Genomic DNA, 25,240 nt, shown 5'->3' with positions numbered 1-25,240 from the left:
CATAGTGAAATTACACATTCCCTCATTAGCATAGTGAAATTACACATTCCCTCATTAGCATAGTGAAATTACACATTCCCTCATTAGCATAGTGAAATTACACATTCCATCATTAGCATAGTGAAATTACACATTCCCTCATTAGCATAGTGAAATTACACATTCCCTCATTAAGTTGGGGGAAAGCAGGGATATTAAAGATTTACTATATGAGATGCACTGCACATCTAAAAGTTATAGAATCAGAGAATAGAACAGAGGCATCTCATAAAATCAGTTGGGATTCTTCTTAAAAAAATCTCATAACACAGCAGCTAGCTAAGGTTACTCTGCAATCTCTGCTGATGTAACAGAGTTGAGACGATAAACTCCCTCCTCTAATTGAAATACCCCCAAACACGCCATCGAATTGCTAGCTTTTTGGTGGCATAGCTGGTTAACATCCGGTATTTTGTCGGTAATCAACGTGTATTGGCAATACAGAGGATGCAGGTTTGAGATTTGTGTGAGATCAGAGAGCAATACTGTTTGTAGCAGTGTGATGTTTACACTGACATACTGGAATCAATGGGGATAGAAACAGTTCACTGCTGCAGTAACACACACACACACACACACACACACACACACACACACACGCACACAGCTTTGCGCATGCACACGCACACACACATACGCACACGCACACGCACACCTCTTTTTACTTCTATTCAATGTCAGAGACAAAAGTCTGAAAAGGAGAAAAGTTGGAGTATCCAACTGATGATGAACTGATTGATCCTATGGGGTTTGCCCTCACAAAAAAACTGCACACTGCACGTTTCCACGGCAACCTAGTGGAGCAGCACATGAGAAATGTCACCCAACAAAGGCAGGAGTCTTGCTCATTGAACTTGGTGGACTTGGAGACAGGGTGAAACTTTTGTATAGCTGCCAATACCTTTCTGTCCCTTTTTTATTTTCTGGGTCAGCTTCACACCAGAAGAATGAATCCTTTCAACCATGACTCTTTTGTAAAGTCAGATAAAGAAATGGAAAAACCTTGTAGAGTTTACAAGGGAAATTACATCACTTACTGTACCATACTGAATCAGGAGGGGGGAGGTTATGTGTGTGTGTGTGTGTGTGTGTGTGTGTGTGTGTGCGTGTGTGCGTGTGCGTGTGCGTGTGTGTGTGTGTGTGTGTGGCAGGATGGAGCAAACAGAAGCTCCATACCTGTCCCCACCTGTCCTGCCTCATTATAATTCTGAGGTGCTTCTCAATTAGAGGATTTTTTCCTAATCCTTCTGTTTACCAGCAGTTACACAGCCTTCCCATTGTGGGGCCAATCAGAGTTTACAAGGATATCCACATTAATATTGGTCAGGGCTTACAACGATCTGGTTTCCATCACACAACAACAAAGCTGGCTTTGTGGTGGTGTCTGGGCTCGGCTTCTTATTTGGTGGATGCCAGTTTTCTTGGGGAATTGAAGTGCACGCAGGCTTTCGTAAGAATCTATTAATTTTGGGCAAGACATGTTTCCACTTGCTTCAAGGACAGTTTCAAATCATTCAGAGCTACAGTAAAGGCTGGAGTCATGACACGGCTGTCAATCCTCAGGTCTGGTCAAGGTAAAACCGTCTCCATAGAGGAGGGTTTAGGTGATTCCATTTTAATTCAGGAAATCGGTTCAAGAAAAATCGTCATTATTTAAAAACACACTAAATGGCACCTTTCAGTTCTAGAATAGAATTACAGTAGAGACACTGGGTATAATATGACATAGTACATGTGAACCCTATGACCCAATACCAGAGGACAAGCAGCCTATAGTATGGAGAGGGCTAGTTCTGCCTGTACGGTCTGGAAAAGCCTTCAGTTGAAGAGTTAAGAGAGATAATATCAGTGCTGCCTCCACCCTTATCTCCTCATCCATTCATCCCAGAGGGCAGCCTAAATCCACACACAGGCCCTGAGACAGACACGTTTATGACGGGGCCTCGTCCTCGACTGCCTGTGGAAGAAATTAAGTGGAGGGAAGTCAATGAGGTGAGACTGACAGAGAAAGTACAGCTAAATCTCTCAGTTACTGCACTGTTTTCTCTACCTGAATTTTGACCTATGGAACATTCCATCAAGTGTGGCGAGACGGAGCAGGTCTGCTCTGTCCTATTGTAGATAATGCAGGACAGTGGTGCCTCGGCCCTTTCCGATTAGGCAGCGCATATTACATTTACATTTATGGCATTTAGCAGATTATATTATATGATATTATATGGTATTATATGATATTATATGATATTATCTGTTCCATGTCTGTTCCATACCTATAAACTGTGAGCTGTCACAGAGACGGTTCAGGCAGCGGGGGGTGTGAACTGTCCTGTGATCCCTCTCTCTTTCCAGTCAAGTTCCATATCTGTTCCTGTCTCCAGATGTATCCCAGTCATGTTGTGTGTCCATAGAAGACCAGATTCCCATCCATCCCTGACGTGTCATGTTTTATTTTGGGAGGCAGGGCTGTTGTAGAGTGGCAGGCCGGAAAATAAGGAATGTCACACGGGGAAAATGGGGCAGATAAGGGGAAGTATCTCTTGGCTGCGCCTCAACATTTCACTGAACCATCTGCCACCAAAACACAGTGCAGGTCGTGTTGTATTATGTCTGTCATTGGAGTATGCAGAGAGAGTGGTAGAGAGAGAAATAGAAAGTGATGGGGGGGGGGGGGGGGGGGGATAGAGAGGTAGAGAGAGGGGGGGGAATAGCTAAAGTGACTGAGAAAGAGAGAAAGAGAGAGGGATATACAGTAAATGGGTATATAATGAGAGGGAGAGGGTGTACTTTAAGAGAGGGAGGGAGAGGGTGTAGTTTAAGAGAGGAAGGGAGAGGGTGTAGTTTAAGAGAGGAAGGGAGAGGGTGTAGTTTAAGAGAGGGGGCGGTTGTCAAGAGACAGAAGACCAGATGCTGTGTAATGTAAGTAGGGACTAGTGAGTGCTGACAGTGGTGTTAAAGATGGATAGCCATGGGGTAACTACGATTTCACTCGGGAGGAATTCTAATGTACTCAGCTGAATTCACACACCCAGCACTTCAATGCAATAGTCTCCCAAGACCTGCGCTGCTGAAAGGCAGGAAATTAAAGTATACTAGGCAAATTGTCCACATAGGCTTGGTGGTACGTTGGAGCAATATTACTTTTCACATTGTGGGTTTCAATCAAGAGGCAGCATTAAGATCATAGTTAAGGATGTTTCTGAAAGTCACAGATGACTCATCACTGCAGTCGTTAATGTTGGGTAATAGCTGTGTAAGTTATAAAATGGACTATCGCGTGGAAGAGTCTGCGACCAAAGTAAGTGAAGGCATGAACAATACAAACATTTGGGGATAGGTATTAACAAACATATTTATTACTTGGCAACTGTTTGTGGTGCAGTCTGAATCTGCAAAACCTTTCATTGTTTGAGAGATTAAAAACATCTGCACGCTATATTCTTGGACGTAACAGAAAACCATGGGGCCAGGACATGATACAGTTGTCAAAAGGGCTAAATATTTCAAAAGACAATAACATGCTGCTTAATTCATGATGGTAATATGGATAATATCTGCGTGAAAGTCTGAGATCCAGGGTCACAAAGTGATATATGTATTTCTCAATAGAGGGTATTCCAAAGAAAACAAAATCAGCAATTATTTCGAGAGTGTATATTTTCACAGAGGGATTTCTTTTTTCAGGAAAGGATTACCACAGGCAAAACAGCTGGTCTTTCAACACTAATACATGAAGTTTATCAAAATCCTCCTCCCATGGTAGTGTGGAAATGGACTTTGCAGCTAAAACAACACTGGAACCCAGTACAGTACAGTACATGAGCTGTTCTCACAGGCAAAGGAGAGAGAGTGGTAGTAACTCTAGAGAGAGAGAGGGGGGGGGGGGGGAGAGAGGGGGGAGACAGAGAGAGGGGGGGGAGAGGGAGACAGAGAGAGAGAATACGAAGTGAAGTAAAGTCACTGTGAGGTTCTCAGCTCCCAGCTACGCTCATTAAGTTGAGGGAGCAGTAGTCTGGGTCCCTGGCCCTTTAAACAGACAGACTGAATACGACCTAGGCTCATTTCACTACACTCCTTTATGTGAAGCTATAGCCCTGACCTCTCCACCTACTCTTTCCGCTCTGCTGCCCTTTGACTACAACCTCATGATTGTCCACATGCAACCCCAAATGAAGGCTCTTCCCGTGCAGCCCTAATTCATATAGCAGAGCTGCACAGTAACACACAACCTATAATTCAACAAACACACAAGTAAAGTGAAGTGTCAGCAAAACCAGTTAGTGGAGAAAGCTTCCCTTAGGGTTGAGTGGATAGCTTCGAAGGTTCATGCCATACTAAATAGGTGCACATTGCCACTGACGGGATGGGATGGGATAGGCATAAAGATATATATATATATATGTATATTTAGAAATCTGGAGTTTACCAATGGTTCAACACCTGATGTCGATGAGTCGAGTCTACATGTTGTCAACTATGCACATGAACATTAACATTAAAGTGAACTCTAGGGGGCGCTTAGTGGCGTAGCACACTAATGCGCATACCATGTAATTGCAAGGTTCCTGGTTCGATTCTGACCCTCGACCTGTCTTGCATGTCATCCCTCCTCTCTCTCTCACCCATCCTTCCTGTCAATCTCTACCGTCTCTATTTCAATAAAGCAGAAATGCCCTTAAAAAAACATATTTAAAAAAAAAAATATTTAACGTCAACGGAGGTAAACAGCGTGGCGGCGGAGTTTGTGTTTACATTCGTGATGCGTGGTGCCGGGACGCTGTGGTAGTATGCAGACACTGTTCACCACTGGCGGAGTTTATGATCATAAAGTGCCGTCCTTTCTATCTGCCGAGGGAGTTTACTGCGGTCTTGCTAGCCGCAGTATACATCCCTCCAACCTCCAGCAACAGTGACAGGAATGCGGCACTTTGTGAACTGTACCAGGCCATCAGTGAACAACAGACAGCACACCCAGATGGATTTACCATCCTCGCTGGAGATTTTAATCATGCTGACCTTAAGACTGTCCTACCAAAACTCCATCAGCATGTCATTTTCCCAACAAGAGGGGAAAACACCTTGGACTTGGTCTACACTTCTCACAAAGGAGCATACAAGGCCTCCCCCCTCCCCCACATCGGACTCTCTGATCACATCACTGTCATGCTAATGCCAGCATATAGGCCCAGAGTGAAAGTCGGAAAACCGGTCCGGAAAGAGATAACTGTGTGGCCGGAGGGGTCCAGGTCTGCTCTCAAGGACTGTCTTGCAACAACAGACTGGGACATGTTCAAGCAAGCAGCCACACAGAACAACCATACGGACAATGAGGAGCTCACAGACACTGTCCTCTCCTACATCCGTAAGTGCTCTGATGATGTGACCCACAAAAAGACCATCATCACTCGGGCTAACCAGAAGCCATGGCTGACAGGGGCAGTCCATCGGCTGCTGAGGGCCAGAGACAAAGCCTTCAGAGCCGGGGATGAAAATGGCCTAAGAACAGCGAGAGCCAGCCTGTCCCGTGGCATCAGGAAAGCAAAACGGGACTACACCAACAAGATTACCTGCCACTTCAAGGACAGCAGAGACACGCGGAGCCTGTGGCAGGGCATTCAGACCATAACGGACTACAAGCCCGCGCCACAGACCTGCGACAACAACATCTCTCTGCTCAACAACCTCAACAGCTTCTTTGCACGGTTTGAAGCAACAAACACTACAAGCCCACAGAAAACCCCACCCCCCCCCCACGATCAGATCCTGTGCCTGTCTGCTGCCAGTGTGAAGAGGACACTCTCTACCATCAACCCCCGCAAAGCAACAGGCCCAGACAACATCCCAGGCCGTGTGCTGAGGGACTGCGCAGAGGAGCTTAAGGATGTCTTCACGGACATCTTTAACACTTCTTTGCGTCAAGCTGCTGTCCCATCACATTTCAAGACCTCCATCATCATACCTGTGCCAAAGAAATCCGCTCCATCCTGCTTCAATGACTATCGCCCTGTAGCACTGACCCCCATCATCATGAAGTGCTTTGAACGGCTAGTCATGTCTCACATTAAGTCCATCCTCCCCCCCACCCTGGACCCCTTTCAGTTTGCATACCGAGCAAAACGTTCCACAGAGGACGCAATCTGCTCTGCTCTCCACCCAGCCCTCACCCACCTGGAAAAAGCAGACTCATATGTGAGAATGCTTTTCATAGACTTTAGCTCAGCATTTAACACCATAATCCCGCAACAACTGATCTGTAAACTGGACCAGCTGGGGCTCAACACCTCCCTCTGCAACTGGCTGCTGGACTTCCTCAGCGAGAGACCACAAGCAGTACGAGTCGGCAACAACACCTCGAGCAGCATCACACTCAGCACAGGGGCCCCCCAAGGCTGTGTGCTCAGTCCCCTGCTCTTCACCCTGCTGACTCACGACTGCACATCAACCCACAGCACCAATCACATGGTGAAGTTTGCGGACGACACAACTCTGGTGGGTCTCATCTCCAAGAACGACGAGACCCACTATAGAAAGGAGGTCAACCTTCTGACCACGTGGTGCAGAGACAACAACCTCCTGCTGAATGTCAGCAAAACGAAGGAGATTGTGGTCGACTTCCGGAGAGGGCACACCGAACACCCACCACTGACCATCGATGGTGCTGCTGTGGAGAGAGTGAGCAGCACCAAATTCCTGGGGGTGCACATCAGTGAGGACCTCTCCTGGACCACCAACACCGCATCACTGGCGAAGACAGCCCAGCGGCGCCTCTACTTCCTCCGCAAGCTGAAGCGAGCGAAAGCTCCCACACCTATCCTGACAACATTCTACCGAGGCACCATTGAAAGCATCCTGTCCAGCTGCATCACTGTGTGGGGCGGTAGCTGCACCGAACACAGTAGGAAAGCACTGCAACGCATTGTGAACACAGCTGCTAAGATCATTGGTGCCCCACTCCCTTCCCTGCAAGAGACTTACTCCACCCGCCTCACCCGCAAAGCTACCTCGATTGTGAGCGACGCAAGCCACCCCGCACACAGTCTGTTCAGCCTCCTGCCTTCTGGAAGAAGGTATAGGAGCCTCCGTGCCCACACCACCAGACTCACGAAAAGCTTCATACCCCAAGCTGTCAGGAAGCTAAATTCTCTCCCCTCACTTCCCCCAGCCACATCCTCCAAGCTGTCAAGAAGCTGAAACCACCACCCCACCTCCCAACCCTTCAGCCCCCCCCCCCCCCAAAAAAAAAAAACACTACGGACTCTGGACAACCCACTATCCACCACTATTCTATTGCTACAATGCACTATTGCACTATTATATATTTTTTTATACAGAATACACAGTATTTGGCTGCTACTTACTGTCTTTACTGACTGCTCTTTTTGCACTGTTTAAATTATTTTTATTGAATGTTTTACTTTTAGTATGTGTTATCTGTTGTGCCTGGGCACTTTATCTGTCTCACCGTGGGAGAGTGAGAAACGTCCTCTCGATTCCTTTGTATGTCTTGACATGTGAAGAATTGACAATAAAGCCACTTTGACTTTGACTTAAGAAAAGTGAACTCTATGTGAAAACCTGGTCACGACTTTAATGCTGGTTTAGCAAAACCGTTAAGGCACAATATTACATTCAGGGCAAATAGGAAGAATGAGAATAGCGTATCAATACAAAATAGCCAATTTAATAGTTCAAAGAAACATACAAAATAAACAGACTGTTGCAAACGAATGGAAGTTCTAGGCTGTATGCGTCCTAGGGACACACGAGAGTTGGTGTACTCAGGCCTAAACCGAAAGTATTGATGGGAGAAGGAAAGAGGATGACAGGATGTTTGTATAAAACATCAACACGTGTAAAATGACACAGTCATAACTCAAAAACTCAAGTGCAGTTAACAACATCAGTCACACAGTAGCCAATGATAATAGATCATGTAATTTGGGAATTAATATCTTTGTTTTTATAGGGTCTCTGATTTGCATAGGAATCAATTACACACTGTGTGGATCAGGTTGTCATTGCAAACTGAGCAAATGGAGAGGAACAAAACTGCTCAGGAATGTGACCCTGAGGCCTGGGGAGACTTACACAAATCTACAAAGTTGAATGGCGGAGAGGAAAAAGCAGTCGATGGGACAACATCGGGACAACTCTACAAAATTGGACTAGAACCAAGTGACCAAAAGGAAAATAATCTATCTCATATCCATAATTGTGTTTGCAACAATGAATTCAAGTGATACAGAAAAGAAACTAGCTGGAAATGTGTTTATTTGGTTTTACTACAAAGCATTAAGTTTGGTACAATTCCAGCACATGCAATGCAGTTTCTATGCACTATTCTCGTGTGAATAGTGGTAGTTGCATCAAGTTATGGGTATGTTTGTCACCGGCAGGGACTGGAGAGTTTGTCAAGATCAAGAGAAAATGATGTAATTCGCTGAGTTGGTGGTGACATCCTAATCTACAGTGTGTAATTGATTCCTATGCAAATCAGAGACCCTATAAAAACAAAGATATTAATTCCAAAATCACATGAACTATTATCCTTGCATTAAGATGGACTCAATTCAACTTACTGAGTGATTTGTTGATGACATTTTTGCATTTTAGCTAATTTTAAGAGTGTCATAGCAAAGGGTCTGAATACTTATGTACATAAGGCATTTCTGCATTTCAATTTGAATAAATTTACTGAAATTTCAAAAAAACTAGTTTTTTCTTTGTTATTCTGGGGTATTGTGTGTGGATTGATGGCAAATTCTTTTAATTTAATCCATTTTAAATTGAGTCTATAACACAACAAAATGTGGAAAAAGTGAAGGTGTCTGAATACTTTCCGAACGCACTGTATGTATATATAATTCCTCCTTCACATAATTTCCCCCGTAGGCAAAGTCCTACAATCATTAAGGGGCATTTTACAAGACTAACAAGGAGACCTTTAGAACACATGAACTTGTAGCATTAGTCTGTAGAGGTGACTGTTAACAGTGTGTAGGTCTGTAGTTCAGGGAAGCAGAGCAGAGTGCAGCCTGTCGTAGTGTTGGCTGTGGGTCAGAGCGAGACGCAGCATGCCTCAGCAAGTGGAATGTAAGGTTCAGCCTTGGGGGGACAGCACTTAAACACAGGGTGTTCCCAAGGAACTCGTCCTACGAACCCCTTCCCCCCCCCATCCACACACACACACACACACACACACACACACCAAACCCGTCTCCTCCAGCTGTGCAGCTATCTCATACCTGTCTCTACGTTTCTCTGACTAGCCATCAAGATCACTGTCTGTCTGCAGGCAGGGAAGAGATTAAAACGAAAAGGCTTGATGTCACTGAAGACACAGGCCCAACATTTCTGTGTCTGTGTAACCAGACACAAACGCATCACTGCTTCTCCATGCCTGACAGGAGGGTGAAGTGGCCTCTCGTCACTGATCTTGTTTTTCATTTTCCTCTCGAATGGTCACGGTTCGAATATGGGGAAGGTAAGCTGATCTACATTTCAATCCCGCCCATGATATCTGATATGAAAACAAAAATGAAACCAGTGTTCAAAGGTTGTACAGTAGTTTACAACCGTTTCCAGTTGTAAACTACAGTTGTTTTTTCTACAAAATGAGAAAGACAAGACTACTACACAACTGGTAATTACAAACAACCTGATTATCAAAGTAATATCGCATTATTGTAGAAATACAGCACATGTTGCATCCATAAAAGGACCAGGGATGCATGAAGCAATTTGACCCTAATGACTAACAGTTCCCTTCACACAAAAGCAAGTGGAGAGGAAGAAAATGAACACGGTCTGTTTCGCATTATAAACTTTGATGTATGAAATACCACCCCTTCAAAAAACAGTAATGGCTTTTAAACCTTGAAAGAGAAAGACAGATCTTGGCCTCTTCTGAACCCGATCAGAGAGCAGTCTCTCCATGTCAGATTTGTATGAGTCATTAAAGCTCTTGCCTGAATAAACCATAAAAAAGGATCCTTTGAAAGACTGAAAGACTTGCAGTTTGGCTTCTGACTCTTGCGATCAAAGTTGCCAGACTTCATTTGCATTTCACTCAAAATGGTGTTTCTGGATATCGCTTTAGCTTTTTCTGGGAGAAAGAGAGTGAGAGAGAAAAACCCAAAACCACACACCTTTGAGGCATATGTGTGTGTGTGTGTGTGTGTGTGTGTGAGTGTGTCTACCTGTGTGTGTGTGTGTGTGTGTGTGTGTGTGTGTGTACCTGTGCTGTGCACCCCACTGTAGGCATCACACTTTAATATTCTGTCTTTGAGAGGCACAGAAGAGAACTTGTGAGGGCATATTTCAATGCAGTCATTTGCCTTTCGCAGCACTGTGGAAAACACAGGGATGCGTGCGACTTTCACATGGAGGATAAGTATCTCTGTAATGTATTAACAACATTTGTTACATTATGACAAAATTGATGTGCATTCGATTCAGCATTTCAAAAGAGCCCAGAATGAGTGCAACACAACACAAAGAAACGAGGCAAAAAAGTACCAAACTTTCTACTTTCTTCTTTTCAAAACGCTCAGAAGCGAACCACTCAGACACGAACCACTCAGACACAGTACATACTGTGAAATGACATTTTGAACAGGCAAAACAAGTAGTCAGGGATAATAAATAAGAAGTCAAGTAAAAACAACAATGAAATATAACATGAAATATATTAGGCCTAAATATCGCATGCAACATTCTCTTAAACTCTTACCTCAAGTTCATTTATAGGAACATATAATCCATTGAAGGATAATAACACTTTGCAATAGAAAACCACAAGGCTATTCAAAACCTGCACCCAATCCCAAATCAACCCCATGCCTAAACCCTTAGGCACTTGTATAATCCTGAGAGATGGGATACGTAGACAATATGGTAAGAGCTCCACCTTGCAATTTGATCAATCCAATCCTTTCAGGTCTACACAACTGCCTTGGACTGTGGCATGCACAACACCCTCATAAGCTGAATCAGGTGTGGTAGTGCTGGGCTGGAATAAAAAAGGAACATGGAGTGAATACCAAGGACCTGGAGGAGATTGGGCCTGGGGGGTAAAGGTCAAGTTAGGATGAAACACTGTTGTTGCCGCTCTGTGATGTTGCAGGACGTAACCGATCCCTCTCTGTGTCTCTGAGTGAGGTGACCCCCTGTGACCTCTGGCTGCTCTCAGGGTTCCCTCTCAGGGCTCTGTCAGACATCCCATGACCTTCGACACCAACTCCTCCTTCCTGTCCCTGGAGCGTACGGCCACACCCTGATTCTTCAGCCACGCCCCCAGGGTCGCAGCGTTGATCTTTGACAGCTGGAGGCAGATAGACAGACAGACCTTTCTTAAAACTTAAACAGACCTTTGCTTACTTGTAATGACTCAAACGTGTGGAATGAATCCCAATTACACCAAATCCTGCAACAAGTCATCAGTCTATCAGTGTACAGATATGCTGACTTAGCAGGTACACAGCCCTTTATATCCTATGGTACCTCAGTGGAGGCTGGTGAGGTAAAAATCACTGCAATGCATGGAATGGAATCAGGAATGGTATCGAACACACACGTTTGATACGAGTCCTCATGCCATTCCATGCATTACAATGAGCCTGTCCTCCAATTTCTACCTCCACCAGCCTCCCCTAGTACATATGTATTCTATCATACATGTAGCCTACTGTCATCATATGACTCTGACAGAATCTGTCCAGAGTCACTGTGTCCCAGTCAGAACACTGACTACGTTTACATGCAGCCTAATATTCTGTTAATAGTCCAAATAAACAAATGAACTGAATAAAACACCCTCATGTAAACACTTCAGTCTGAGTAAATTGACCGTTGTGGGATGGAAGGGCTGGGTTGTACCTTTGATAAACCCTTTGCTAGGAGAACATTATCTAATATTTAAGCAAGGAAACCATTTGGCTCACTTGCCCAATCAGAATAACCAAGTTTCTAACGCGCACATGCATCGGTGCTAGACGCAGCTTTCAAAGGCAAGGCATACAAAACGATTGCCGAAAGCATCATCAACAGGATAGGCTCTCGCACGTTCACATTCGTCCATAACACTTTCCATAAGCGTGCAAAATTTCGGACGAGCGTGTCATTCCAAAGTTCTGCTTTCATTCCTCAGCAGTAGATTCCAGGAGCACGTCTTTCCCCTGAGGGACAGCGATTTGACAGACAGATGATTTGTGGTTGTGTCTGTCTTAGTTGGCAAACAAGGCCTGGGGTGGTCCAGTGGTCCACCGCGGCCGACAGTGCACACGCATGCCCGTGTTGGCATGGGTTTGAATCCGGCCTGTGCCATCCTGACATGGGCCGGTTCGAATCCGGCCGCTGACATGCCCTCTCCTCCTTACTTTCCTGTCTCTATCCAGTAAAAAAATATAAGAGGCAATTTATCAACGCAAGTGATGCATACAAAACATGTTGGCCTTTTGTGCCGCGGGACATACGAAGAAGAGGCCACTGCGCAAGTCAGAAACTACTTTATTTAGATTATATGTTAGCACATGTAAACAGTTAATTCCAAAAGGCCACTTGAATTTTACGATCACATAAACAGTTATTTCAGAATTAATTAATTCTGAATGGACAAATATTGTGCATGGAAGCGTAGTCCATCAAAACCACTGCAATCATTAACAATAACAAACTTTCCTTCGCTCCCATCATTAAAATGATGGAAAGTCGTACCTTTCAGTGAAATTATATCATATCTGGCTGGGGAACTGACAGTAGATGGATTCGACTCGGTAAAAGTATATAATAGAATTAAATTAGGAGAGCAGTGGGAAAATCCATTTGGTTTATGGGTCCTGATCCTAACACTTATGCTGCTGTACGGCCCTTTAAATCAAGCTGTTTCGCTGAGTTTTCCCTCTTAAACCATTTGCCAAATGTATCCTACTTCCAAAACTATTTTAAAGGTGAAACGAGGAACATTCAAAGCCTTCTAAAAGCTTCTCAATGGCTGTAATGACTATGTTTAATCAGTAGCGATCATGCAATGTTATTACTATGATTATTAGACAGGAGGTTTGTTCTTTGAAACTTCAAACTGAATATGTTTGTGGTGGCCAGAGGTTGCAGATTTCAGACATAGGCCTTCGCTCCCTCAACATACACCTCCCTCAACATTTGGAACATATGAAAAATATCTGTATCATTTTCACTGTGAATCCATGCTTTTTTTAATTTTATTTTTTTAGGGCATTTCTGCTTTATTGGGGATAGAGATAATAGAGATTGACAGGGAGGATGGGTGAGAGAGAGGAGGGATGACATGCAGGATATGTCGATGGCCGGAATCGAACCAAGGAGCTTGCAATGATATGGCATTAATTAGTGTGCTACGCCACTGAGCGCGCCCTGTGAATCCATGCTTTAATGTAGGTATAGGACGGTGTGGCAGCACAGTGTACCTGATTACTCCTGGCATATTTTTCCACGTCCACATCCTGCACTGCAGACTTGGGCTTCTTGGGTTTAGACTCAAACCAGTCTCCCTGAAACAAACAGGTTATTCGTTGGTTTGTTATGGTGTCGATAAAACTTTACCATAAATAAATACCTGGAAATCTCTGTTCTTCAAAGTGCAACTCAGCCTCGGTTAATCCATCCGTCATGGTAGGGACTCACCCCTCTTCTGCTGGGGATCTTGGAGGGGCTCAGAGGTGGGGGGTTTGAGGGTCCACCGGCCCCGGCCGTCTCATCCCTGGCTGTGGGAGCGTGCCCCTGGGAGGGGTGCGGAGTGACCCCCTCAGGCCCCGGGCGAGGGGCGGGGCGAGGGACAACAGAGCCTGGGGTGGGCTGGTATGTGTCCTGTGTCCACTTTACGGAGGAGGAAGAGAACAGGGAAGAGGGGACAGAGGAATAGGAGGAGGAGGGAACAGAGGAGGAGGAGGAGGAGGAGGGAGTAGATGATGAAGAAAAGGAGGAGAAAGAGGAGGAAGAGGAAGAAAAGGCAGGGCCAGGCCTCTTCTGACCCAGCACAGATGCCCGTGGCTCCTCCCCTCTCCTCTGCTGTTTCTGTGCCAGGAGTTGTGTGACGTTGACATGACGTGTCAGAGCCTTGTTCTTGAAGATGGGCACCATCTTCGGCCTGCTGCTCTGAGCCTGGGCTCGGCTGTGAGTAGGATGTCTGGCAGACGGAGGGGTGGCAGAGCTAGAATAGAGGGAGGAGGAGGAGGAGGAGGAGGAAGAGGAGGAGGAAGGCCAGCCTCTCTCTGAGGTATAGCCCTGGTGTTGGGGTGTGTCTGATCTTGGGGCAGTAGGGCGGGGGTAGATCGCCTGCGTTTGGACTTCACTGATCTGGCTGCTACCATAGTTCTGCCCACCTGGCTGGTTGGAGGGGAGGGCAGGTCGGGCTGGAGCTGGGCTGGATAAGGGCTTGAGGGGGCAGGGAGCGGGGAGTTGGGTCAGCACTGGCCTGCTGGCAGACTTGGTTGTCAGATTCACGGGTTTGCCTCTGGACACCTGTAACCACCCAAAAATGCACAATGATTTAATGCTGTAAATCATGGTTGTGATCTTTGTGCAATTAAAACGCTCAGAAAAATAATCATCATCAAAGTACCGTTTGTGTAATGTGTGTCGATTGTGGTATAAATTATACTTCCGTCACATCTCGAAACGATAAATCTAATCACCCCAAATCTAAGACAATATAGTCACAGTACCTCTACGAAACAAATGAAACAAATCATTCCATAAGACAATACAGAGTCACAGTACCTCTATGACACAAATCATTCCATAAGACAATACAGAGTCACAGTACCTCTGTGGAACAAATCATTTCTGTAGGTCCGTCGCCTTCACTAAAGTTCATTCCAGCCCTGTGAGAGTTGTGTACGCTTGTCTGCTACTGACATCTGATTCAACTCAGCTGACACGAACTGCTTTTTCAATCAACCTCCAACCTCATTTATCAAAACCTTTTATGACACCGTGGTGTTTGGTCCAGCACAAATAAATACTCGGTTTGGCAGCAAACGTTTCCACACCATCTGAAGGCCATAAAGGACCAGGGGAGGATATGACCTAACATTTAGCTATTGTTTCAATGGAGAAGTCAAGATTTCTCTCAGCTTATAAATCATGAACGTGGAGTGAATGCCAAGCAATAAATCAGTATAGAAGGGTGGGGGGTGGGGGGGGTGGAGAGTGGTGGTGTCTCAGCTGTCTGTCTGTCTGTCTGTCTTTCTTTCTTTCTCTCTCTCTCTCTCTCCCTCACTCTTTCTCTGTCTACAGAATCTCTCTCTTTCTCTCTCTGTCACTCTCTCTCCTCCTTGGAAACCCAACTGAATGCACTGATGGAAATCATATATATATAAATATAAATATAAATATTTATTTTTTTATTTTTTTAAATTTGTGAAGGTAAATGTTGAGTGAGGACCATATATATTGAAAAATGTACATACTCACTGCAATGTAAGTCTCAGCTAAATGGCGTATATATTACATTATATTATATCATATCATATCATATGTATTTTTTACACCTGTGCTGAGGACGGACTGATGAGGTCAGCGGTGTGGTAGCAGGGCTTGCTGGTCAGGCGAGCTGGGAAACCACACACACTCTGCAGCCTGTCTCTGAGGTCGGAAATGAAGGAGCCCAGCGCCCCCTGCAGGTCCACTCTGGGACAGCGCTGCACCGGCAGAGTCCTGATGCAGCTCAGAGGGTATCTCAGAGAAGAGTTAAGAGACTGGAGACGGACGATAACGACACACAGATGAAACATGGTCTTCGTTAGGAGTCTCCACATCCGCCATAGCCTCGTAAAAAAAACAAAAAGAAAACAGCCAGATATTGCAAGCCAACATTCTGTTTCACTTCACGAATCTGTTACGTCAAGTGGAATAGATTGTTAGCTCCCGGCTGGGTTTACAAGGCTTTGTCTGCCATACAGGGAAGGCAGAGAGTTTACTGTAGAACACAGAAGGAATGACACAATGATGATGTATTTTAGTGTCTAATCATCTGTTAATCGTCTGCTTTTGCATTTGTCCCCTACCTGTACTATAGGTGTCATTGTCCCCTACCTGTACTATAGGTGTCATTGTCCCCTACCTGTACTATAGGTGTCATTGTCCCCTACCTGTACTATAGGTGTTATTGTCCCCTACCTGTACTATAGGTGTCATTGTCCCCTACCTGTACTATAGGTGTCATTGTCCCCTACCTGTACTATAGGTGTCATTGTCCCCTACCTGTACTATAGGTGTTATTGTCCCCTACCTGTACTATAGGTGTCATTGTCCCCTACCTGTACTATAGGTGTCATTGTCCCCTACCTGTACTATAGGTGTCATTGTCCCCTACCTGTACTATAGGTGTTATTGTCCCCTACCTGTACTATAGGTGTCATTGTCCCCTACCTGTACTATAGGTGTCATTGTCCCCTACCAGTACTATAGGTGTCATTGTCCCCTACCAGTATCACAGGTGTAAAAGGATACGTGAACAGCCTCTCTCCAACCAGTTTAAAAAACACGTGGCAATAGATCACCTCCTCTTCATCGATCTCAGGGAGCCTGTACCCATACTGGAATAAAGAAAATATAACTAAGACAAGGGCTCAAACATCTGAGTGACTATGAGGGTGTATGTATGTGTGTGTGTGTGTGTGTCTGTGTGTGTGTGTGTGTGTGTGTGTGTGTGTGTGTGTGTGTGGTGCATGTGAGTGTGTGTGTCTGAAGAGGCAGAGAGGGAGGGCAAGAGTGGGAGGGAGAGAGAGAAGGGGGGGTGGGGAGAAGAAGAAGACAGATACATAAAGACTTTGCATTTGCAAGCGTTTACTTTGTGATTAAGGTTCAACAGCCCTCCTGCTGTGAATGTAAAACATCCACCCAGATGTGTCAGGAAGACAAAGACCAGACCCTGCCAGAACCACGGCCTGTAGTTTGTGTTCAAGGCTACAATAACACACAACATGCTCTAGTGATAACAGGTGTTAAGGAGAGGCGTTGGTGGTAAATATTTATCATGGGTAGTTTAGGAGCAGTGGGTCTAAATTGACAACATGGAACGTTAAGAGTCAATTGTTTATCATTCAGGGGTGTGAGAAGTGGCCCCTTATTTCAACCCAACGTCACCGAGTCTTTGATCCCGCGCGCCAAGTCCGTGATTGGTTGCTGGCAGATGTTGACAGACACGACGTGACCAGTGACATCTGGTTCACAGCTGACATGACACAGGTGACAGATGATTGTTCCTGTGGTTGTGATTAGAACACTGGAACACTAACCCCAACCCTAACCCAAACCCTGGAGTAGTCAATGTGTGTGACGACAGTGTTCATGTGATGACACTGTACAGTCTCTGTGAAAAACCTGGCTACATAATTCCACATATGGCTGTCATAATTACAACATAACAGATTTCAAATAAATAGTAATGTGAGCTGATGTCAGCCAACATGGTTTAGCGAACTAGCCATTTTCCACAGTTTCCATGGTCTGTATAACACTGGACAAAGCGACTGTGGGAAAACACACTGGACCTTACCAGTGTAATCTACTGTACAATCGCGATAACCTCTAACATGGCACATGCTTGGTACAGTGTGACCTACCAGGCTATTCCAGTGGTTCTGTAGGTCAGCGTAACTCTGGAAGGGGCTCTCACTGGGCACCTGGTGACTGATGCTGATGATCTGACCTCTCTTCATGCTATGGTACACACAACACATCACACAAACACATGCACACGCACACCACACCACACCCCGACATAGACACAGACATAGACACACACACACACACACACACACACACACAGACAGACACACACACACACACACACACACACACACACACACACACACACACACGCTCCTCAGCTCCTCAGGCAAGCTTACTCATCCTGTGGTTAACAGAGCCACCTCCTCTATTTACCTGGGAAGAATGTAGCACCAGTTGCTGCACATTGAGGTCTGCATTACAGCATCTGGCTGACTGTGGAAGTTCCTCAGGACCATGGGAGGTATGTCAAAGTCCTCCAGCTGGAAGTCAACACTCTCACTCTCAATTGGACATTTGGAAAACATTCATCACATAACAAAGTCAGTTTTAAGAAATGGCACTGCAGCTGGTGTGTTACTGGTCTACATGACAGTATGCTGTGTATGGCTAGTTTAGTTTGTGTATAGTTTGTGTGTGTGTGTGTGTGTGTGTGTGTGTCTATACAACGTGTGTGTATGTGTGTGTGTATACAACGTGTGTGTGTGTGTCTGTGTGTATACAGCGTGTGTGTATGTGTGTGTGTGTGTGCGCGCATGTGTGTGTGTGTGTGTATACAGCGTGTGTGTGTGTCTGTGTGTATACAGCATGTGTGTAGGTGTGTGTGTGTGTGTGTGTGTGTGTGTGTGCTCACTAGGGCTGGAGGGAGTCTGACGGTGCTGGCCTCTACACTGATACACAGCTGGCTCTCACTAGCACTCAGCTCCATCCCTGACAATGGAAACACAAACACACACACACACACACACACAATATATACCTATAAACCTGCCTCAGAGAGCGCCAGCATTGAATCTGAAGTCAGAACTTGATCCACCTCCCAGAGAGTGCACTTGATTAACACAAAAACACTTACCAACGGCATTAAGCTTCCCAGATTGAGACAGAAAATCCTTGCCTAGAAAGAGGTTGAGATCAACAAAGAGGGTTATGTAATCATTGTGCTGTAGCCAGCAGCCATTGCACTGTAGCCAGTAGCTACTCCACTCTGCATCCCTCTGCTGGCTTGTCTGGGAAAGTAAGCAGGGTAAGCCTTGGTCAATCCTTGGATGGGGGTACCAAAACAGGCTGCTGGAAGGGCAGTGAATGGGGCACTGCCTGGCAGAGGATGCTGTCCTTCTGATGAGTCGTTAAACCGAGGTCCTAAGTTGTTAAAAAGATTACATAGCACTTATTGCAAGAGTAGGTGTGTTAATACTGTTGTCCTGGCTAAATTCCCAATCTGGCCCTCATACTATCATGGCCACCTAATCATTTCTTCCCCAGGTTGTTGCTGCAAAAGAGAACATCGGTCAACTTACCTGATCAAATAAGGGATAAATGAAACAAACTGTAGAGCTGTTGCAACATCACTGACTGGTGTCCCTGTGAGTGAATAAACTGAATTGTGTACAGTGGCAATTTTCTAAAACCTAAAGATGCTTTTCAATAGGTAAACATGTAACATGTAGTTTTGCTGCCCTCGTTGGCGACACTGAAGATCTGACAATGTACAATATGCTACGTTTTCTAAATGCAACAAATGTGTGCACATCCAGAAAACATACTGACGGTACGTAAAGGCCAGGGCTCAGCCACGACACCACATTTTAGAAAGCGTCTGGTTCTGGACCAATCAACGCTCTTTATTATGTGATCTTATTCCTTGATTGCTACCAATTTATCGTGGTCATTTCGGCCATTTTAAAGCTCAAATTTACATACCCTTTACGGACCTGTAACAGTTTCAGAATGTAGAATATACACTCACCAAACAGTTTATTAGGAACACCTGTACACCTTCTCATGGTGGAGGTGGTGTAATGGTGTGGGGAATGTTTTCTTGGCACACTTTGGGCCCGTTAATACCAATCAATCATCGCTTGAATGCCACAGCCTATTTGAGTATTGTTGCTGACCATGTGCATCCCTTCATGGCCACAATATACCCATCTTCTAATGGCTACTTCCAGCATGATAATGCACCATGTCACAAAGCAAAATTCGTCTGAAACTGGTTTCATGAACATGACAATGAGTTCAGTGTGGAGATTCACAACTTGAAAGTGCACCTGAAAATCTGCAGGAACTGCGTGATGCAATCATGTCTTTCTGGACCAGAATCTCAAAGGAATGTTTACATCATCTTGTGGAATCAATGCCACGAAGAATTTAGGCTGTTTAGAGAGCAAAGGGGGGCCCTACCCAACCCAGTATTAGTATAGTGTTCTTAATAAAGGGAGGCCCTACCCAACCCAGTATTAGTATAGTGTTCCTAATAAAGGGAGACCCAACCCAGTATTAGTATAGTGTTCCTAATAAAGGGAGACCCTACCCAGTATTAGTATAGTGTTCCTAATAAAGGGAGGCCCTACCCAGTATTAGTATAGTGTTCCTAATAAAGGGAGGCCCTACCCAGTATTAGTATAGTGTTCCTAATAAAGGGAGGCCCTACCCTACCCAGTATTAGTATAGTGTTCCTAATAAAGGGAGGCCCTACCCAACCCAGTATTAGTATAGTGTTCTAATAAAGGGAGGCCCTACCCAGTATTAGTATAGTGTTCTAATAAAGGGAGGCCCAACCCAGTATTAGTATAGTGTTCTAATAAAGTTCCTAATGAGTGTAAAAGGAGGGACTGTGACATTCTAGCAACCATGAAAGACAGTCAGCCTGAAACATTTGAAGAGGAAGGTCAGCTAGGCCTTCTCCAGCACAGAGCAACCTCCAACACAAGAACAGCGTGGCCTTCACCAGTCTCTTATCATACAACATGGACACACCAATGTGCAACAAAAAAAATCCATCTAGGTTTTTGGAGGAAGGAAACGTTTTTTTTTAACTTGATTAATGACCCAGATGATTCTATGATGAGGCAGGGGCAGGTGGGGAGAGGGAGATGCCACAGAGTTAATGAGCGCTGGGAAACAAAAGCTGTACTCCTTCTCAAACACACTAACGCTGTCATTATCCAGATCCAAAAAAACGTACGTGTCGGACAGATTACACAACATGCCGCGAAATCCATTTCCCCAGCCAAATGTGAAGGCAGGCCAATTTCTCTCCCATTCATTGCAGTCAAGGGCAAGACAACATTCGGAGATCAACAGCAGCGGGCGGCTTGTGTGTAAACGCCCAGAGTGATCTCAGTATCAATTACTCAGTGTCATATCTAATAGGCTCAAGGTGAAGGTAACGACGGGAGGTGTTACACGTCCACACAGCCACTGTGATCATAGGCCAGCAGCCCAGCACTCCAGCCCGGCCCACACAGTGACCTTTACAACCACTCAACAGAATCATGTCCTGCAAGGAAAGAGAAGCGCCACAAAAGGACAGGGGAGGGGGAATACCATACAGTACCGGTCAAAAGTTTGGACACACCAATGGTTTTTCTTTATTTTTTATTGTTTTCTACATTGTAGATTGATATTGAAGACATCGAAACTATGAAGGAACACATATGCAATTATGTAGTAAACAAAAAAGTGTTAAACAAACCAGAATATGTTTTATATTTTAGATTCTTCAAAGTAGCCACCTTTTGCTTTGATGGCAGCTTTGCACACTCTTGGCAAAGTGTGTCCAAACTTTTGACTGGTGCTGTATGTCAGCTCTGGAGAAGGGGTGAGGGTAGGCCTGCAGTAAGGCCAAGATTAAGTTGTACCCACGGTTTTATGGACCTTTCAACTTTTGGATGGGAGTCGTGGATGGACACAAAGTTAGCAAAAGCAATATAAATGGTTGGCTAATCCAGCTATGCTGCAGCAAATGGGTGTGTTTGTTTATGTAAGTGAATCATGTTTTAATCAGTGTGTTTCTGGCAGTGAAACCTGACATTCTGGAAGCAAATAAATAATGATTCAAAAACAAAACAGTTAGAAGGATCGGCCTCAAAATGATGAAGATGACTAAAAAAGTACATGTTCTTTAAACGGCACACAAACCAGTGATCTCACACATAATTGTGTTATAAATAGACAAATAAATTTGATGAATAAATAGATATTATCAAATGTATTTATCTATTTATAACACAATATCTATTTATCTGTGTTATTAATAGACAAATACATTTGATGAATAAATAGATATTATCAAATGTGTTTATCTATTTATAACACAATATCTATTTATCTGTGTTATTAATAGACAAATAAATTATATTATTAGATCATAATTGTGTTATTATAGAATACATCTATGGTACATACCAGCAATAAGGTACTGGCCAGCCTTATTCCAGTTGGGAGCCAGCCTGGTAGTAAGGGAGTAGGAGAGACACATCTGCAGGGTGCCAGGGAGTACCCTCTGGGGAGGACCCATCTGTACCCATCTCAGAGAGAGAGAGAGGGGGGGGGAGAGAGGGAGGAAGGGAGGGAGAGAGAGAGGGAGGGAGAGAGAGAGAGAGAGAGAGGGAGGGGGGAGGGAGGGAGGGAGAGAGAGAGGGGGGGAGGGAGGGAGAGAGAGGGGGGGAGAGGGAGGGAGGGAGAGAGAGAGAGAGAGAGAGAGAGGGAGAGAGAGAAGGAGGGAGAGAGAGAGAGAGAGAGAGGAGGAGAGAGAGAAAGAGAGAGGGGGAGAGAGAGAGGGAGGGGGAGAGAGAGAGAGGGAGAGAGGGAGGGAGAGAGAGAGAAAGAGAGAGAGAGGGGGAGGGAGAGAGAAAGAGAGAGAGGGGGAGAGAGAGAGGGAGGGAGAGAGAGAGAAAGAGAGAGAGAGGGAGAGAGAGAAAGAGAGAGAGAGGGGGAGGGAGAGAGAGAGAGAGAGAGAGAGAGAGAGGGGGGGGAGGGAGAGAGAGAGAGAGAGAGAGAGAGAGAGAAGATACTTTTGTGACTTAACCGCCATAACCACTGAGATCTCTGAGAAGGAGCCCAACACAGGAGAAGCACTGATTGGATAAGCTTGAATAATTGAAGCTCAGAATGTATCTTCCTGGTTTGCCAAGCACAGTCTAAAATGCCATAACAGCAAATGACCAGCAGACCCTAACAGCTTACCTCCAGGCTGTGTGTCTGCGTGAACACTTGTATTATCCCCCTCTTGAAAAATGTAATCTGAAAATGGAAATTTGAAACCAGTAACATGAGACAAATTGAAAAATGTGTGCAACATTTGTACACATTTGTAGAACCCCCCCCCCCCCCCCCCCCATACACACACACACACACACACACACACACACACACCCAAAAAGACAATTTAATTCCTAAGATCATAAATTCACTGAGATCATGAATATTCTCCAGCTGACAATCTGGTAATTCCTCCCCTCTTTAGAAGACCAGGCACAGGGGGAGTTACACAATCACAAACAAGTCAATAATTCACCAGCACTGTGAGACAATAGGCAAAGCAAAGAGTGCAGTGGAGCAATGAAAAACAGATGAAAGTTTTATGTTGCAAGGTTGTAATATTTATATTGGAGTCACACTTCCGCTGTGTCTTTCCATTTATTTGGCCTCAATCCATTTGGAGGGAAAGAAGACAGAATACAGAATGTCTGGAATGCAGACCAACTATTTTGGTTTAAATACCACATGTCCCAGCACGGAATACGTAGGCACGCACATACAGAATGTAGCTGCTCTACACACGCAACACACACACACCACACACCACACACACACTCACACACACACACACACACACACACACACACACACCACCCACACACTCTTTCAGTCTCGTAATACTTTGTCACACAAACCTATCATCCAAGCCAGGTCAGAGTATTACTCCAGAGGGTGAATGACTGAATGGGTGGTTTACTGACTGACGGAAAGAATGTAAGAATAACTGACTGGCTCAGAGACATAATAGATGGATGGCTGAATTAATGAATTATCATTCTTCGTCACATTATTTTGCTTCATGCTACCCATCTCTTACTCTTGCGCAAAGTAAATACTGCAATGCAAGTTTTATTGAATAGCACCCTGAGCATTAGACAAAAGCCTATTCCAGAATGATGGTCATGTGGTAACTCCTCTAAGGTCATCAGTGGAGGCAGGTCCGTGGAGGAAGAGGAGGATGGTTCTCCCTTGAATTTTGAGAAAATTAAATGAATAAAAACAAAAACTGTGCATCTGCTCGATTCTGTTGCGCAAAACACACAAACAACTCACTCACTCACACACAAACAATTCAAATCAAATAGGCCATGCTGTCTCTAGTGGCTGCCTCTTCCGACGTGTGTGCGTTCAACACTTCAAAGTCCATTTCAGGGTTTATACTATTATTAGGGAGGAGGGTGTTGTTTGGAACTTTAAACTTTAAAGCAGATTTCCGACAAACTTACACCTGCTCCGTTAAGAGGACAGATAGGCAGAGAGAGAGAGAGAGAGAGAGAGAGAGAGAGAGAGAGAGAGAGAGAGAGAGAAGATACCTTTCTGACTTACCGCCATAACCACTGAGATCTCTGAGAAGGAGCCCAACACGGGAGAAGCAATGATGTCTGAATACAACAACAACAGCTCCCTAAAAGTGAATATAGAGGAAAGGAATTATAGATTGTTTAAAAACATTGCAATCATGTAATTCGTCCTTTCTTCAAAGTAACCTATAATATATACAGTACCAGTCAAAAGTTTGGACACAAACTTGCCAAGAGTGTGCAAAGCTGTCATCAAAGCAAAAGGTGGCTACTTTGAAGAATCTAACATATAAAACATATTCTGGTTTGTTTAACACTTTTTTGTTTACTACATAATTCCATATGTGTTCCTTCATAGTTTTGATGTCTTCAAAATTAATCTACAATGTAGAAAATAATAAAAAATAAAGAAAAACCATTGAATGAGAAGGTGTGTCCAAACGTTTGACTGGTACTGTATATATCCTCAAGAGCTGAGTTGGTGTAAGCAATATGGTTGAATCCTCAAAGCGGGGCTAGTACCACACTGCTATGGCAATTGCCCCTTCCTTGCCTTCTGATAGTCGAGTGTTCACCAAAATTACTTACACCAAATCATTGGCCAGGGGTTAGGGGGTGATTTCTGCTTTTCCCATATCTGACTTGACGGTTTATTGAATGAGAAGGTGTGTCCAAACTTTTGACTGGTACTGTAGGCCATTTAGCTGACGCTTTTATCCAAAGCGATTTACATTGCAGTGAGTGCATACATTTCAGTATATATGATCCCAGCATGAATCGAACCCACAACCTAAGTGTTGTTAGCACCATGCTGTACCAACTGAGCCACAGAGGACCACGGCTCTGAGCTAGATCGGCTCACCTGCAGGTCTTCACCTGCTTGTTCCTTAGTTCCTCATCCTCAGATTTCAGAAACAGGGTGACACAGCACAGCTTCCTCAGGTCTGGCAGGCTTAGGAAGAACAGAGACTGCTCCCCAACTCCACTCATCCTGAAAAAGACAGATAGGCCTACAGAAGGCTAGATACCAGGTGGAGAATGTCATATCTGCAGTAGAGCCAAGAATGAGCTATCATGCATACACGCTG

At 44.7% G+C, this 25,240-nt stretch overlaps 1 protein-coding gene across 1 annotated transcript; it reads right to left on the bottom strand.

The window, feature by feature from the left end:
* Positions 1 to 10,575: 10,575 nt before the first annotated feature.
* Positions 10,576 to 25,142, bottom strand: cUnh18orf63 (chromosome Un C18orf63 homolog; the record flags this gene model as incomplete). The annotated part of the gene is made up of 13 exons (XM_083681913.1): positions 10,576 to 11,359; positions 13,479 to 13,562; positions 13,696 to 14,532; positions 15,564 to 15,750; positions 16,525 to 16,610; positions 17,640 to 17,736; positions 17,962 to 18,068; positions 18,440 to 18,516; positions 18,662 to 18,703; positions 21,997 to 22,108; positions 22,777 to 22,833; positions 24,178 to 24,256; positions 25,015 to 25,142. 13 exons carry the CDS (start codon positions 25,140 to 25,142, stop codon positions 11,237 to 11,239), a joined length of 2,016 nt encoding a protein of 671 aa, XP_083538039.1. The 3' UTR covers positions 10,576 to 11,236.
* Positions 25,143 to 25,240: the final 98 nt, after the last annotated feature.

Source organism: Argentina silus, assembly GCF_951799395.1.
Source record: "Argentina silus genome assembly, chromosome: 1".
NCBI classification, from domain to species: Eukaryota; Metazoa; Chordata; class Actinopteri; order Argentiniformes; family Argentinidae; genus Argentina; species Argentina silus.
This window is presented reverse-complemented; position numbering and strand designations above follow the sequence as displayed.